General features: G+C 42.1%; 1 protein-coding gene across 1 annotated transcript in view; it reads left to right on the top strand.

Annotated features, from left to right (window-relative positions):
• LOC142349875 (uncharacterized) overlaps positions 1–17,699 on the top strand; it is a 68,510-nt gene that overhangs the window by 29,434 nt on the left and 21,377 nt on the right. The window contains exons 4-6 of the mRNA XM_075401701.1: positions 123–200; positions 13,458–14,653; positions 15,280–15,332. Coding sequence (XP_075257816.1) covers positions 123–200; positions 13,458–14,653; positions 15,280–15,332 — 1,327 coding nt within the window. The remainder of the gene's footprint in view (positions 1–122; positions 201–13,457; positions 14,654–15,279; positions 15,333–17,699) is intronic.

Below are 17,699 nucleotides of genomic sequence, written 5' to 3'. Positions count from 1 at the left end.
TTAGCAACGGCTTACTTTATGATTTTGGCAGAGGTTAAACGAATATCATTCTCGTCTTAAAAACCATGCGATCGATCAACTGTACAGAAAAACTTGTGGCTAACAGTTTGTTTTTGTTTCAGCCGTTAACAAATCAGTTGGGATCGAATCCTGCAATGTATTACGGGCATCCGACTCCAGCCGCTGTTTCCACGCAGAACGTAAGTAGAAAAGTATAAACCTTTTTTTCACCCAAATAAATATGACTATCTTATTAATTGCTCCTGAACGAAGTTCATAGCAATTATTGTAAGCATGTTGGTCTTTTTTATGCAAATTTTTTGCTTGGCCGGTTTTGCGCTTTTCTTCCAGAACGTTCTTTGACTTCTCAAGTGACTTTTTCACGCTTTCGTTCTCCATTTTGAGTCATCCTATATATTAAACGCGTGAGCTCCAAAATGGGACTAATTTTCTGCATGTTTAAGGGGCTTCTCGAAGCGCATATTTAAGAGCCGCATTGAGCAGCATGGTTAAGCAAACATATCGAGAGAGGTCAATGACCTAAAAGGCTCAAAGTACATGGATGAGAACCGAAACTGGGACAAAAGACTGTTAGTCAGGTGCAGTTACCACGAGGCTAAGAGGGCTTGACGGTTTGCTCGCCCAGAGGGAGGATTTACTGTCCTTGGTACTACGTGTTTTTTCAATTGCTCCAGAACTGAGTTTGAAGTTCTTATTGTAAACGTGTGTTTTTCTTCAAAGTTTTAGCTCTACAGATTCTGCGCTATTCTAGAACACTCTTAGCTTAAGTTTTTCAGGCTTTACATTTTGATTTTTGCGTGATCTCAAATGCTCTCAATCGGAAATATGTTTATTGAGAAAATTAAAAGCGATTGAGAAAGGGTTGCTTGTAGTATTTATAGCGCAGTTGGTAAAATGGAGGACTGCTATTCTGAGGGTCGAGGGTTCGAACGCGTGCCGGGTACCTTCCCGTTGTAGACATGAAAATTTCTAATCAACACCATGCGACGCGAGTTGGTTTATGTTCCCGTGTGTGTGTGTGTGTGTGTGTGTGTGTGTGTGTGTGTGTGTTTGGGGGATGAAAAATGGCAATTGTTTTCTCTTTGTAGCAATTCTTCTTTCCATTCGCTTGGTCTTTTCTTTGTTTTTTATTTCAAACCTTTGAACGATGGTTTTTCGTAAACCACTTGGATTTTCCAGTTAGTACTGTTGCCCCTAAACGAATTTTAGAGCAATCATTTTTCTTTTCTTTCTTCCCGTCCATCTCTCTCTCTCTCTCTCTCTCTCTCTCTCTTTCTCTGTTTCTCTCTGTCTGGCTCTGTGTGTTTGTGTGTGTGTGTTTCGTGCTCTCTTTCTTCTCTTTGCTCCGTTCTGTTTTTCTCATTCTCTCCCTATCTCTTTTTTCCGTTTCTCTTTCTCTCTCCCTTTGTTCACTTCTCTATTGTTCTCTTCTCAAATTTAATGATCAAGAAAACCAGTTGAGCAAATAGTCACCCCTCGAAACGTAAGCAAAAAGAGAATACACCAAGAGCTTCAAACAGACTGAATTAGAAAAATCAAACATTTTTCTCTGTCCTCCATAGGATAACCACAGGTTGAGTTTTATTTTATAGCTGTTGATTTGCGGTTCTATTACCATTGTCCATAAAATCACTATGAAACTAAGTTTTGAGCAGTTTTAGTCGTATTGTCTAATCTTCCTTTATTATATTAAACATCAGTCGCAATTGAGCACAATCGTTAACATTGCTCCTATCGTAACATGTTTTAGGGGTCCTTAATCATGCAAATTAGCGCATAATCAATGCGTTCTGAGACGCGCTTTGCCATCCTATTAAAGCTGCTATTATGCACATTTTTTGCGCTCATTAAGCATGTGGTATAGCAAAAACAAGCGGGTCACAAACGCCCTTGTCCAGAAATTTTCTGTAGAAAGAGCAAAGGACAAGTGCAATACGCATAGTTTGCGTAGTTGGTGAGAACTATGGCTGTTAAGCGAGGGATATGGGTTCAAGCCCGAGTCGGTGCGAAACAGAAACCTTAATTTTTTTAAACCTCTTATTCGTGTAAATGATTTTCTTGTTATGGTTTTTCGGGCCTGTTAGTGATAAATCAAATGTGTCATATCTTCTTGAGCAGAAGGATGAAACCCAATAAATAACCGAACAACATTCAAGGGACCTTTTCTGCTTTTCATTTTTCCTCTGTTACAACTGTCTTTTTTAAACTTGATGACATGACCTAATGAAAAATATCTGCAGTCCACGTGCAAGCACCATGCTAGCTCAATCGGTAGATTGTTGTACTTTTAATCCAATCGTCAAGAGCGCTCGTCAATTCTGGGGCGTAACATTTTGATTACGAATCAAAACATCAAATCTACAAAAAGTTAGTACCTGTTAGTAACTAAATAGATTTAAAGCGAGAGATTATTAGCCAATCAGAATCCAGTATTTAAATAAGCAATCGAATTGAATAAAATACGTTCAAATTTACGTACAAAGCTCGGAAAAAGTGCAATTAACATAATTTCGTTAAACCTAATAAACAAAGCCATCAAGTAAGGCTCGTTTGAACTTAATAATTTTCGGTTTTTTGCACTGTTTTGAATAGAATGGTGACCAGCTTTGATCTCAAGTATCAAAGATAGACTGATACCAGTTAAATGAGCAAAAAGACTTTGCCGTCTAAAAAACACTTGTTGCTATGTACGAACAATACTTATACGTTGCCTCGTGATGATTTATAGTCGCCTTGATCGTTGCTTACACGTTGCTATCTAATACTTTTTGCCTGTTTGAACGTTGCTATATAAAACGAAAGAGAATTAACTTCCGAAAGAGTGTTGTTTTTACTTTACACCTTTACATTGGCGCCCCACAAGGGACACGAGAATGTGAAGAAAAATACAATATGGAACAAACAGTTTGGAGTTGTTGCATTGAGTGGAGGCTACTTTAGACACGAGCATTTTGAGCACGTAAGAAGTGCAGTAAATGCGCAGATTGAGGAGAACATGTATGCTCAGTGGGTGATTCCCCCTCCGTGGAAACCAGTGACTAAGAAAAGCCAGGGAGCTAGAATGGAGGCTGGAAAAGGAGATATCCATCACTATGTGACACCTGTAAAAAAGTTCAATGTCATTTTGTTGTTGGCGGAAAATTTCAGTATGTCTACATTAGCGCTGGATTGAATCTCTTGCTAAAACGATGCCCGTGCCATGTGTGGCCGTGTCGTACGAGCAGTTGGAAGCAATGAAACATGAATAGTTCAGTTCAAAGAAACCATCGGAGAATGCAGACGACGTTGAATTGAAGAGAGAGTGGACCTCCAGCTGCCCCGTTGTGCGGAAATTGGCCCCAGAATCAGCTTCTAACAAACTGACAAACTTGAATAGGGATTCCTTCAAAACTGTAAGACGGAACCTTTATTTCTTTTCGTGATATTCTTGTGACATAATTCTTTAGTTATTTGATTTAGACGGCAAACCCAACCTGTGAATTTTTTTGGTCAAATATTAACGGATTACAATCGTTTGCTAGGTAGAATTGTTACTGGTCACCATTAACCTTAAAAACATAATTTTTGAGACGAAAAAACATCGATTTTGAAAATTTTTGGTCGGATTATCGAAAATTTGTAAAAAGTGTTCAAGTCGGTTCGGATATCAAAAATAACCTCTGAAATAGAAAAAAATGAGAGAATATAATGCTTAAATGTCCAATTTTGAAAATTTTTGGTCAATTTTGATGCAACTCGAAAAAACATAGAATATCAATATCGAGTATTGATAAACCGTACTTTCAGGCATAAAACCGTATAGTTTACTGGATTACCGTTCCGTATTCAAAAAAATTGCAGAAATGTTGACCAAAAATAGAAAAAAATGAACAAAAGTATAAAATTTTGACAAATTTGTCAAAAAATCAATTTTCCAGCAAGAAGGTTCGTAATTTGAGTGAAACTCAATTAACACAAAAAAAGTTGTGAAAATTTGCACAACCTCCGGCCAACAAAAAAAAATTATCGAATCACCATAATTTTTCTTCGTCGCTCGTTTATGTACCGTTCCGTCCGCGTCCTTTTCGTCCTTTAACTTTTCAATTCTCCGCGTTTCGTTTTTTTTCTCAATAACGTCGCTCTCCCAAAACTTCGCTTTTCGTATTCTTACGCTACTTTTCCGGATTTCGGTATAGTACGTCATATGTGATGAAGTATGTTATTGTTTTTGCTGTAGTATGTTGAGTATGCTAGTATGCTGGTTTGTTGTTCAGGTCTTACAGCTTTCTAGGGTGTGACTTATGTTTATTCTCGAGTTACGGCTGGATTGCTCTTCGACTTTTCAACTTTACTAATTTACTAGCCTTCCTGTTGTAGTATATTGATTTTTGCTGCTGTATGTTTGCGTGTAACTGTATGAATGTTAGTTGGTTTAGGGTTTTGCCTTCTAGGGTGTGACTTAAGTTTATTCTGGAGTTACGGCTAGATTGTTTCTTCACTTTTCCAGCTTTCATAGACTACAAAAGCGCTGCATATTAATTAACTTTTGCTGTAGTTTGTTTAATATTGTTGGTATGCTGATCGGTTGTTTAGGTTTGAATATTGCTAGGGTGTGACTTAAGTTTATTCTAGAGTTACGGCTAGTAAATTTCTTGCTCTTTTCATCCATTTAGTATACTACAGCTTTGCCGTAAATTAGTTCGTTATTTGTATATATTAAGCCCCATAATGACTTGTGCTAGTTTGTCTCTTGCAGTAGCATCTCTCCTCCTTCCTAGGGTGTGACTTAAGTTTGTTCTGGAGTTACGGCTAGTTTGTGTGGTTGAGTTTGTGGCTGTGGTCTGCTAGCATAGTGGTTCCCGACCTCCCCGCTCGCTGCGTAATCGTCTCCCGCCCGTTCCGACCCGCCTTTCCGTTTCGTTGCGTACTACTCGCTCAACGCCTCCGTTCTGTCCGTCTCGTTTCCCGTTTCTTCGTGCGTCGCTCGTTCAGCGTTTCCGTCCCGTCCGTTGCGTCGCCCGTTTACTACCCGCGTTTTCGCCAGTTCCGTTCCGTTCCCTGTTGCGTTGCCCGCCGTTCGCCCGTCCTTCCCGCCCCGTCCGCTTCGTTTCCCGTTTCGTCGTGCTTCGTCCACCCAGTCCTCTTTACCCGGTTGCCTGTGTTCCTGTTTAGTCTCACGTTGCTTTCAAGCACGTTAGACGCACTCTATAATTTCTTACTCACTTTCGCCGAGTAATTCATTACTCGGTAACTTCTTTTCTGCTCTTCGACGTCTTGATTATCAAGTCGTCGTCATTTGGGTTCGGTATAACCCGCATTCCACGTGTTTGTTTGAAAGTTACCCTACATTGATAAACTAGCCATTTCAATATCATGACCGAACAGCAAGATAAATTGAAAAAGCTCTTTAATGCAAGATCTAATCTGGAATCTGAGTTACGTAACATCCATAAGGACATCACAGATGCCATAGATCGTCAAGACAGGAGGGTTAAGGTTGAACGCTTGGTTTCTAAGTTGAAGGATGTCTTCAGTAAACTGGTGGAGAAAAATGAAGAACTATTTGACTTGGCCAGTAAAGCCGAGAACCCGGAATCAATTTACCTTGTCCTTGAGCAATGGTTGGATGATGTAACTAAAAACAATTATAATTTCTTGCTTGCGGCTAGAAGCTATATTGACTCAGTTACTCACCGAGACACCGTATATGAGGGCGTTAACCCTCAAGGGCAGTCGAAGAGAAGTTCACGTCGAACAGCATCGTCAATGTCTAGCCAGCGTAAACATGACTTTCTAATGGCAAAACTAAAACGCGAAGAGGCCGAGAAACAAGAACAAGCTGCCATGCGCCTCGCTAAACAAAAACACGAAATTGCCATGAGAAAAAAAGAGCTTGAAATACAATTGGAGCAGATGGCAATTCAAGAATTAGAGGAAGACCACCGCCAGCGTGTCGCCGCAGCTAAACTAGATGAGGCTGAATTAATGGATAATCATTCATTGTTTAGTCACCACTCAAGTGAACTGAATTTGCTTAAAGATAGGGGATCAGATAGAAGTCAGAGACTTGTTCAGGATTGGGTAAATTCTGTTCCAGCAGGTAAGTCATTGAGTGCCACAAGTGAGTTAAATTTTTCTCGTCCTGGTTCAGCAACCGCTGACCCCCCTGTTCAAGATACTGCCCATAGTAATCCTCCAGAAAACACAAATAATGTTGCCGGTAACTTGAATCACCTTGAAATGCTTTCTCAGTACACACGGCCAGGAGTTGCAATTTCTATTGCTCAGCAAGAAGCTTTGTATCGGGAATACCTCCAGGCTCAACTACAACAATCACTCAGTGATCAAAGGGTTGAGCGAGCACATAGTCCCTCAGGCAGTGGTAAGGTGAACCAAGTGAACCAAGTACCAGTCGACGTACAAAATGTCGAACTCCCACCACCTCATCCACCTATGCAACCTCCCCGGCCACCAACACCCGTTATGGCACCAACGAACTCCATTTTCGTACCTGATTTTTCAGCAAACCCACAGGTAAATCAGTTCTTGGGTCCAAAAAGCTCCAGTGTACCTTGTCAATTACATATGTCAATGCCTCATGTTCAACAACAACAGAATCTAACTCAAAGTAACATTCCACACCGAACACAAGTCCCTATTGCCCATTCCCCGCATAAGGTCCCTCCACCTGTAAACCCACTCGCGAACCCGCCTCCCGTATTCCCGCCTCAACAATTATTTATTCCTCAGCCTCCCGTGATTCCGTCGCCCGCTCCAGCAAGCACAGCAACATACTTACCCGTCCCCAACATTCCACAACAAAACATTGTCCATTCACCTCAAGCCCGCCTGTTACCATGCCCAACCGCACCCAAACTTCCCCTTAATCGTAACCCCGATTTAAACTTGTGGAGATTTCCTCAGAATAACCCCACAAACGTAAATCAGGCGACAAATAATGCAACCGTCTTCAAAAACATTCAACCGAACCTACCCCCAACCACAGCTGACCCCACCATCATCCATCCCATCTTGCAAATGAGTGCACAACATAATCCAAAAAGCAACTACGCAGCTAACTGTAGCATCCCTGTTAACCCCTTTAGTACAACTACTAACATCGTGCCACCTTTCGTCACGCCGGTTATACATCCAACATACGGGCATACTGCTCCGATACCATTGTGTTGGGGTGGCCCACCGCATCCCACGCCTCCAGCGCCAGCATCTGAAAATGCAAGCTTGATTAAGGCATTCACTGACGCCTTATCTAGCAAGAGGAATGACCCACTACCCGAATGGAAGTTGTCACAATACAGTGGGGATCCTCTACAGTGGCACGAATGGTATGGTCAGTTTAAAAGCGCAATTGACTCTCAGTCCTTAACTGATGATGTAAAGTTGACATACCTTAAGACCCTCGTTACAGGTAAAGCTAAAACAGCTATAGCTGAGTTCGCCTACTGCGGCGCAATGTACAAAGACGCACTGAGGACCTTAGAACGTAAATTTGGCCAACCACAGGCGGTCGTAAGTGCACATTTGGACAAACTCAACAGCTTTCCACCATTGAAGATGCACAATAGCGATAACATCATTAACTACTCGGGGTGCATTTCAAGTCTTGTCGGGGTATTTAAATCGCTGTCATACGATTCGGATTTAAAGAGTGCTGCGCTTCTCAACACCGCCGTACAGAAGCTACCACCCAATATGAAGGAGTCATGGTCACTCTTCACTGTCAAAAAGCATTGGGTGAAGCCTACTCTTCTTGATTTCAACGATTGGTTAAAAGAGAAGGCCGAAGCGCACGATTTAATGAAGAATACCGCACTTAAAGCAAAGACCGAGGATACCAACAACTCAGTAACCAGATCAAAAGTTGCTTCAAAGGCATTTGCTGCAAATACGCAACAGAAGAGTAACTTTAAGCCGCAACAGAGATCTCCGTCAACATCAATCTCTAGTTGCATTGTATGCAAAGGCAGCCACCGGTTGTGGGAATGCCGTGTTTTTAAGGAAAAGACCCCCACACAGAGAGCCAAGGTCGTGGCTGAGGCAAAGCTCTGTTTCTCTTGTTTGCGTGATAAACACATGTTCAGGCAATGCCCAAGTCCCCGTAAGTGTAGGAAAGATGGTTGCCACAGCTCCCATAACACCTTACTTCATGGAGCTGAGAGGGTTTTTCCAGCTAAACCCTCAACAAACAACAACATCGATAGTTCGAAGTCAAATGTAGGTACTAGTAGGCCATCTACTGGTCAACAGCAACCAAGCAAAACAACCACTTTGTCTTCCGTGACGGATGTCAAAGGCCTCCTTCAGGTCACGGAGCTGAAACTTACTAATTCTTCTGGCACTAGTACTACGGCGTTGGTTTTATGCGATACCGCTTGCAGTAACTCTTGGGTGTCCGATAGTCTCGCAGCTAGACTCGGTTTGCAGGGTACCGCATTAAAACTGACCGTCAAGGGTATAAACACGGAAGAACTCATAGACACAAAAGTGGTTCAATTGACCGTGACGCCTCATAAAGATCAAGACTTCGAAGCATTCACTGTGCGTCCCTACGTGAGAGAAACATTAAACGTAGGTTCTGACATCATTGACGTCAAGTCCATGCAAGAAACTTACCCACATTTGGCAGTTCTAGATCCAGTAAAATATAGCTATGGAGAAATTGAGATGATACTTGGACAGGATGTCTACCATGCCATCCGCCCGTTAGAGTATTTTTCAGCCGACGAAAAGTGCTCACCGTTCGCTGTCCGCTTGCCCATAGGTTGGGTTTTAAGTGGCCCACTCCCGTCAAGTTCAAGTTTAGTCTCGGTGTGTTTCAAAGCCAATATTGAACAGGATTTTGAATTAGCTTGTCAGGTTAAATCTTGGTATGATATGGAATCGTACGGCGCGTTCAAGCAAGTTGACCCACGATCCGCAGCGGATGCTCGCGCGCAGGAAATACTTGAAACAACAACCTTCCATAACGGCCAAAGATACGATGTCGGTATGTTATGGGCTGATGACAACACCCAGCTCCCGAATAACTACTTTTCGTCACTGGTACAGCTCAAGTCTCTCGAAAAGCGGCTATCGAGAGATACATCATTGAAAGAAACTTATGCTAATACCATCCGTGAAGACTTGGAAAAAGGTTACTTGATTACAGTCCCTGATGCTCACAAGGTAGAGCAACGGTCGGATAGAGAGTGGTACCTACCACACCATCCCGTAATCAATCCGAACAAACCGGGAAAAGTGCGTAGGGTATTAAATGGTGCAGCAAAGTTCCACGGTACTTCTTTGAATAAATCTTTGCTCACTGGCCCCGACCTGCTCCAAAACCTAATCCACGTACTACTTAGGTTCCGTCAACATCAGTTTGCCGTGTCCGCAGATATCGAGGGTATGTTCCTCCAAGTGGGTGTCCCTGATTGGGACCAGCCATCACTGCGTTTTTTGTGGCGGGAGGACCCCACAACAAATGTTGTAGTGTATCAATACACGCGCCATATATTCGGGGCTAAAGACTCACCCACATGCGCTAACTATGCACTGCAACGCACGGCCCGAGACAATGTTAATCAGTACCCGGAAGCAACCAAAGCCGTCCTAGAAAACTTCTACATGGACGATTACTTGGATTCGGTGGAGTCACCCGAGAGGGCTCTCAAAAGATCGAAGGAGTTGGTGCATCTTCTCCATCTAGGTGGGTTCAAGCTTACTAAGTTTGTAAGCAATGTACCAAATCTGGCTGATCGAATTGATGGGTCAACTCAGTCTACCGAACCAAAAGTAATTGCCTCATCTAAGGAGGATTCTTCGCACGTGCTTGGGTTGAAATGGGATCACAACAATGATACTCTAGTTGTGAGTCGGGGTACCTCCAGTACAGTAACTAAGTCTTTAACACAACGCTTGGTATTGAGCCTAGTGTCTAAGGTGTTTGATCCCATCGGCCTAGTGGCACCATTTACTGTTGGTGCCCGATTGTTACTAAAGGACATCTGGCGTGTCAGCGGGCAGCACTGGGATGAAGAATTACCACAAGACACTGTTGAAAGGTTCCTCGAATGGAGTGTAGAACTACCCAAGCTTGCCGCAATCACTATACCAAGGAGCTACTTTTCCGGAAACTTTGAACACCTAGAACTACACATGTTTGGCGATAGTTCACAAGAAGTTTTCAGTGCCGTTGCATTTCTCCGGGCTCGAGTAACTACTTCGAGTGGGCCCCAAACAGAGCTTGCATTTGTCCTGGGTAAAGCTCGTGTAGCACCTATGAAGGTGATGACAATTCCAAAGCTAGAGCTGCAAGCTGCTTTACTGGCCGCTCGGTTGAAACAAGATATCTGTCGAGCCCTTACTGTGCACGTCAACAAAGTTTATATGTGGACCGACAGCACTACTGTCTTGCAGTGGCTCAACTCCACAAGCAAGCAGCCAATATTTGTTGCGAACCGCGTTTGCGAGATTTTAGAACACACTAGCGTTGACGAATGGAACCACGTTGCCTCAAGCGATAATCCAGCAGATGCCGGTACTCGTGGTATGTCCGCTGAGGTTTTGCAATCAAGTAGCTGGGTGAGGGGTCCAGATTTCTTAAGAACCAAGGAATTCCCGTTCGAACCAAGCATTGAAGTAGTTAAAAACATCAAACTTGGTATAGTAACTAAGGAAACTGACGAAACCAATACATCATTGGCCGCATCCGTAACCAAGTCAACTAAGGAACCGCCACCGCAACTAATTCCCTTCGATAAGTACAGTTCTTATCGGAAGTTGCTACGGATAACAGCGTACGCACTCCGATTGTTACCTTTTCACGAATGTTACCGTAACGTCGATGGTAGCATCATAGACCCCACGGAGCTTGACGAAGCCGAGCGTCATCTCCAGTATCTTGTACAAGGGGAGTCATTTAATGCGGAGAGAAAAGATCTCCTCGAAAACAAACCCGTTAAACGGAGTAGCCGTATTGCCCCGTTTTCTCCCTTTATTGGGCCAAACCGTCTAATCCGATCGGCAGGCCGCATCAAGCGGTTGGTCGAAGTTGACTTTGATGTAAAACATCCTATCGTTCTGGACGCACGCCATGCATTTGTAAAGTTGTTTCTCAGGCACACGCACGTTAAAAATCATCATCAGGGTATTGATTACCTGCGGGCAAAAGTACAAGAACGTTACACCATCCTTAAATTACGTTCCTCACTACGTTGCATTAAATCTAACTGCCTCACGTGCAGGATGTTCCGCGCTGCCACTATTCAACCCATTATGGCTGACCTCCCAGTAGAAAGACTCGCATACCAGTCTCCTCCTTTCACGAACACCGGGGTCGACTACTTCGGCCCGTTTTACGTTACTGTACGCAGGACTACCGAGAAGAGGTGGGGTTTCCTCTTCACATGCTTAACTACTCGTGCCGTTCATGTTGAAATCGTTCCGTCCATGGACGCCAGTTCGTGTGTAATGGGAGTGGAGCGGTTCGTCTCCCGTCGGGGTACACCGGCCATTATTTGGTCAGACAATGGCACTAACTTTGTTGGCGCGGAAAAAGAACTACGCGAGAACATCGAAAAGTGGAACACCATCAACATCGCTGTGGAACTTGCCCACAAAGGCATCAAGTGGAGGTTCAATCCGCCCAGTGCGCCACACCAAGGTGGCATCTGGGAGAGGCTAGTACGTAGTTTCAAGCGCGTACTTTACACAATCCTTGGAACACGTCGCCTCACGGATGAGGTTTTAAGTACCACTTTTTGTCTGGTCGAACATGCACTTAATTCACGTCCGCTAACGCCCGTAAGCGCCGACCCGTCCGACCTAGGAGCATTAACACCTAACCACTTTCTCCTCGGTAACCAAGCACGTAGTCTCCCGTCCATCATTGGTGTAGATGAGTTTGATCACCGTAAACGTTACGCCCGCGCGCAGTCTTACGCTAACGCCATTTGGTCTCGTTGGATCAAAGAATACGTACCGGCGCTGAACCGACGTTCCAAGTGGCAGACGCCTGCCGAGCATAACCTTAAGACCGGTGATTTGGTTTGGGTAGTTGAAGAGACAAACCCAAGAGGTTACTACCCCACTGCTCGGATCACTGAACTCCGTTACGGTTCTGACAGCGTCGCACGCTCCGCCGTATTGCGCACGTCCTCCGGATCGCTCGTTCGCCCGCTTGTAAAATTAGTCCCAATTCTCCCAGCATCTTCTTCTGGGCCGGAGGATGTTAGTAACTAAATAGATTTAAAGCGAGAGATTATTAGCCAATCAGAATCCAGTATTTAAATAAGCAATCGAATTGAATAAAATACGTTCAAATTTACGTACAAAGCTCGGAAAAAGTGCAATTAACATAATTTCGTTAAACCTAATAAACAAAGCCATCAAGTAAGGCTCGTTTGAACTTAATAATTTTCGGTTTTTTGCACTGTTTTGAATAGAATGGTGACCAGCTTTGATCTCAAGTATCAAAGATAGACTGATACCAGTTAAATGAGCAAAAAGACTTTGCCGTCTAAAAAACACTTGTTGCTATGTACGAACAATACTTATACGTTGCCTCGTGATGATTTATAGTCGCCTTGATCGTTGCTTACACGTTGCTATCTAATACTTTTTGCCTGTTTGAACGTTGCTATATAAAACGAAAGAGAATTAACTTCCGAAAGAGTGTTGTTTTTACTTTACACCTTTACAGTACCAATAAATCAAATGTGTCAAATCGTTATAAACAAAAGGATGAAAACTCCCAAATAACCGAACAGCATTCAAGGAACATTGTCTGCTTTTCATATTTTCTTCTGTAACAACTGTCTTTTTTAGACTTGATAGGATGATGTAATGTAAAACATCTGCAATTCACGTTCACGAGCCCTACTAGCCAAGTCGGTAGAGCGTAGGACTTTCTTTCCGACGGTCAACGGTTCGAATCCCTTGTGGGGAGTACCTTGATAATTATGAAACCAAATGCCAAATCTTCGACAAATCACTACCAATAGATCAAATATGTCAAATCGTTTTCATATAACTTTTTCTGCGACAACGGTCTTATTTAGTCTTGATGGCGTGAACTATTACACCCCATCTGCATTCTAGGTCCTCGTGCCTTGCTAGTCTCTATTAATCTCACTCCGAAATAAAGCTTGTTGCTAAAATAAAGACAATTGCAGCAAGGAAATAAGCAGGCATTGATAGACGAGTGGTTAGTGATTTTGGCGAAGGAGCGGGAGGTCCATGGTTCGAATCCCGTCGTAGTCGACTGGTTTTCACCCTCCTGTCGTTCAAGAGCAATTCTTTCGACATTAGTCGGTTAATGTTTCATGGTTGTAAATCTTTAAGCCTTAATCTATAAAGAGTTCTGTAAGTATTAGTGATATAAGTTTTACTAGTCACGTTTTCAAAAAGTAGCTTACTTATTAGCGCAGAACGTATTGGTTGTTGTTGGGTTTTAGGTTGGAAGCAACCCCGCTAATCAAAATGAGTCTCGTGATCCAAGGCTACGTGGGAAGACAGCCCCTGCTGCTCCTGCCACCTCTGTGACTGCCCCTAATATTCAACAAACAAAAACTGCAATAATGAATGCTCCAACAAACGTAACCCCGGCATTGCAAGCGACAAACCCTGCAGCCATGACAACGGGTGCTGTTGTGAACACATACCCTTACGCTGCTGTGCAGCCAATGACAACTGCAGATATTACGGGAACTGACCAATCAATGTTCCCGTTTTTCGCAATGCAAGCACAGGCTGCTCAAATGCCAGTCGCTGGCATGGTGTCTGCCCAGATGCCAGGCGGTGCAATCGTCCAGCTAACCCCTGAACAGCTCAAAGCCGCTGCGGCTGTGGCTCCCATACCTGGAGTGGAACCATCTCCTGTGAAAGTACCGGAGACTAACACAGTTGCTCTTGGGGCATCAATTGTTCCAACCACTGCTATTGTAAAACCGATGGTCAAACGGGTGGGTGTTGGAGGCAAAATGAACAAAACGGGAGAACAGAAGAAAAAGACACCCAAACCTCAACCTAAGAGACCTTTATCGCCGTGGCGTACGAAGCGTGCCAGTCCTCCCAACTTCATGCGTGAGGATCGAAGTGTGTCTCCCGACCGGGACAGAGACCGAACATCGTCTCCTAGTGGGTCTGAAAGACGTCGCGCAGATTCGGAGGGAAAACGAAAGCGACCATCGGGCAGCGCTGCCTCGGGGTCTCAAGACCAGGTCTCTGATGGACCCGCTGGCAAGGATTCCAAGAGTGGTTCCATGCAACGCGGAAGATCTTCAAGTCCTGGTCCTGCTAAGAAGAAGAATAACATGACTGAAAGTCCAAAACGTGACAAAGAAGAAAAATCGGACGAGATAAAATACGGAAGCAATGTTCCCACAAAAAAGAACAAAGATTCGGCTAGTTCCGCGTCCGATACGGAGAAGAGTGATGCCACTAAAAAGCCATCTGAATCCACTGATAAGACAGAACCGAGTCCAACCAAGAAAGTATCTCAGCCTCCTGTGCGTAGGCCCTTAGGAAGGGCACAAGCTGAGGTTGCGGCCAAGTTGTTGGGCAAAAGAGGCAATAACCAGAAGAGCTTAAAGCCAATTCCTCCCAAGAATCCAAGATTGAGCGTCCTTGCCAATGGTCAGAACAAACAGAAGTAAGTCGGGAAAGTTGTTGACAATTCATTCAAAATATTTGTAAAGACAGATTTTCATGAAACTTGGAAACCCTTCGAATTTAAATTAACAAATAACGTCAAAGCTAACAACTCAACAGAGACGATTAATTAGGTTTTAGAGAAGAACAGCTGCCTTAAATTGTAGGCTTGTCTTTGAAAATGTTTATATTTCAATAACCTATCAATCAGTTAACATTTATAGGGTCATGAAAGTAATACTGATGACAAATCTTGTTAATAGTAAAATTGATGTTAAATAACAACAATATGATTATTTTCCACCGCTAGCAACGAATGACACCTCTAGCAATGAGTTTTTTGAAAAAATTCAGTGATTTATATCTTCGGCTAATGTCGACAATTTTTACCTGCTGTTTTCAAATACATCAGATCATCAGAAAGCATTCAAAATCTAGTAATGTGTACCGACAATGAGTTCTTTTCATAATCCCGTGATCAACTAGATTAAAAGGTTGCAGAATAAACCAACGAGAGTCGTTTCGCTGCTTCGTTTGACGAACATGTTGACCTCAGCCTTCCATATAAAGGTTGCGTAAGCGATTATCACTTGAGACTGAGTTGAATTTTTTGGTTTTGTGTTTTAGGAAATCGGCGGAAGAAGGCTTCATTCCAATCAAAGATGATGTCCAAGTTGGAAGTTAGTAGAACCTTAGCATAATAACATATTGGTTCCAGCAGTCACTAATTATCTTCGAATTGTACAAATTAAGTTTATTCTCTAAATTGACTGTAGGCAAGCGCTATTGGGCCGATGGCCCGTTGTCACTTGTCACGTTTAAGGTGGGTCGTTGATCGAAATGAAAATAAAGCCCCGTACCCTAGTGTCATGCTATATCAGTACTGAATCATTAAAAATTACATTGTGGATTTTTGGATGACCCTGTTTCTGATCATGTCACTTTTCAAAAATTACAGGACAATTTTCAGAGTGATTCATTTGCGCATGCATTTGTAATTCTGATCAACTTCTTTGCATAATTGTGTTCAGACCGGTTTTCTTCTTGACATAAGTAACACTTGAAGGACTCTCTATGAGCATTAGTAATTACCGTCTGGCGCGCGTAATCTGTTCGCGTAACAATTCTGAATCTATTCTGTACATGACACAAACACCAAGCCAGAATGTACAGTGGATGGACATGCTGTTATTACTTCTTCACAGAGGAGAAACAGGCGGTTATTACTAATGCTCAGATGAGATAGTTTAAACAGATTTTTTATCTCAATGCCGTCAGTCTGTCAAGAGAGAAAAAAAGTAAATCACAATGTGATTCTCCTGACTCATTGCTGTATTTAACGTGTTGCCATGGTTCAGCACTGAAATGCTCTGAGACCAAAGTACGGGGCTGTTTTGATCCAGGACCTGTAAAATAAAAGATGAGAGTGAAGACAAGGAAAACGGTTGATTTTGAGATCAATTCATGCAGAGTTTAACAACTTTCAAAAGTCTTATTATAAAAAATTTTTGGAGAATTCTCTTGGTGTGTGTTTGTGCGTGCGTGTGTGTGTTTGTTTATGGGCGCGTGTTTGGATAATTGTGGTTTCAGAGACTTTGAGATAAAGTAACGTTCTGAACAAAAAATCGTATCCACCTCTATTTTGGAGGGTTTCAGCCTTTTCATTTTCGTTTTCTTGCAACTCAACTTCCGCCTCAAAGCCAATAACTGATATATTATCCCGAGCTAAGAGTTTTGTTTTGCCCATGTCAATGTTCTTCAATGTTAAATGTTAGAAAGGAATGCAGTTTCTTGGTAAAAACGTAGTCTTCTGTAAAGTCTTCGAACTGAAAATATAAATTTCTTCAGCAAGAACTCTTCATACAAATCACATGTGACCTGGTATGATGGCCAACAAAAAATGTTTTGCAATGATCTGAAACTAAGTATGATTCTACCAAGTTTCATATTATCTAGTGTACTTCTAAAAATTTTGTTTGATGGTAATTCTGCTGACAATTTATTTTCAAATATATTCTGCAAGTTAGATTCACGTTCTATGCATAACTTAAGTAAAAGCTGTACATTTTGCCGAGCTAAGAGTTTTGTTTTTGCCTATGTCAATGTTCTTCAATCTTAAATGTTAGAAAGTAATTCAGTTTCTTGGTAAAAACGTAGTCTAATGTGAAGTGTTTTATCTGAAAATATAAAATTTCTTCAGCTAGGACGCATTTTAAACAGTAGAATGTTTTGCAAACCACATTTCAATTTAGTTTGCATTTCTATGATCCACTATGACAGTTTAAGACCCGACCCGGTGTTGCTTGCAGCGAAACATTTAATGACTTTGCGCCTTCCTCCCCAGTTTTTTCCAAGATTGTGAAATCTGCTCGTTTTTTTGTGTGATTTTTGTTTGAAATAATCAAATCACGAGACCTTGTATGATTGTCAACAAATTGTTTTGAATAAATCAGCAATGATTTGAAACATACAATGATGCTTGCGCGATTGCTAGCAGATTAAACAAATCCCCTGTGACCTACTATGGCTAAGAATCATGTATGACTTAGTATACTTCTAAGAATTTTGTAAGATGGTAACTCGGGTGCCAAATTATTTTTCAAAATGTTTTGAATCAGATTCTCTTTCTATTCAGCTACTTTAAAAGCTATTTTTAAAAATTGACAATTTAAATTTTAAACTTATGAGCTAAAATTTAAAATTCGTTATCGAACATTTAATATTATCATTTTTGTTTCTACTCAGTTTTTCAACTGACAATGTTTGGGTTATTGTTTTGTAGCAAGTAAGTAGTGCTGTCTGTAAACTTTGTTGTCCTCTTCTGATGTTTTTGTTTTCCTGGAGCTTTATCAAGTATTCGCAACCGGAAACAAACAGACGGTGTATTCTGTGCAAATATTGTAGCCCAGATGTTTTGAAGTTAATTTAAGCTAGCAATCGAAATTACAAATGTTGTTTTTGTAGCTGTTGCACAGAGCAGCAATTCGCAGGTAATTTTGGCGGGATACAGGCTCTTATTGCCGTTTTTAACTGGTACCCTAAATTGC

This window comes from Convolutriloba macropyga, chromosome 11 (assembly GCF_964194025.1).
Source record: "Convolutriloba macropyga chromosome 11, txConMacr16.3, whole genome shotgun sequence".
In the NCBI taxonomy this organism is placed as follows: Eukaryota; Metazoa; Xenacoelomorpha; order Acoela; family Convolutidae; genus Convolutriloba; species Convolutriloba macropyga.
The sequence above is the reverse complement of the archived record's forward strand: the minus strand, read 5'-3'. Positions and strand labels throughout refer to the sequence as shown.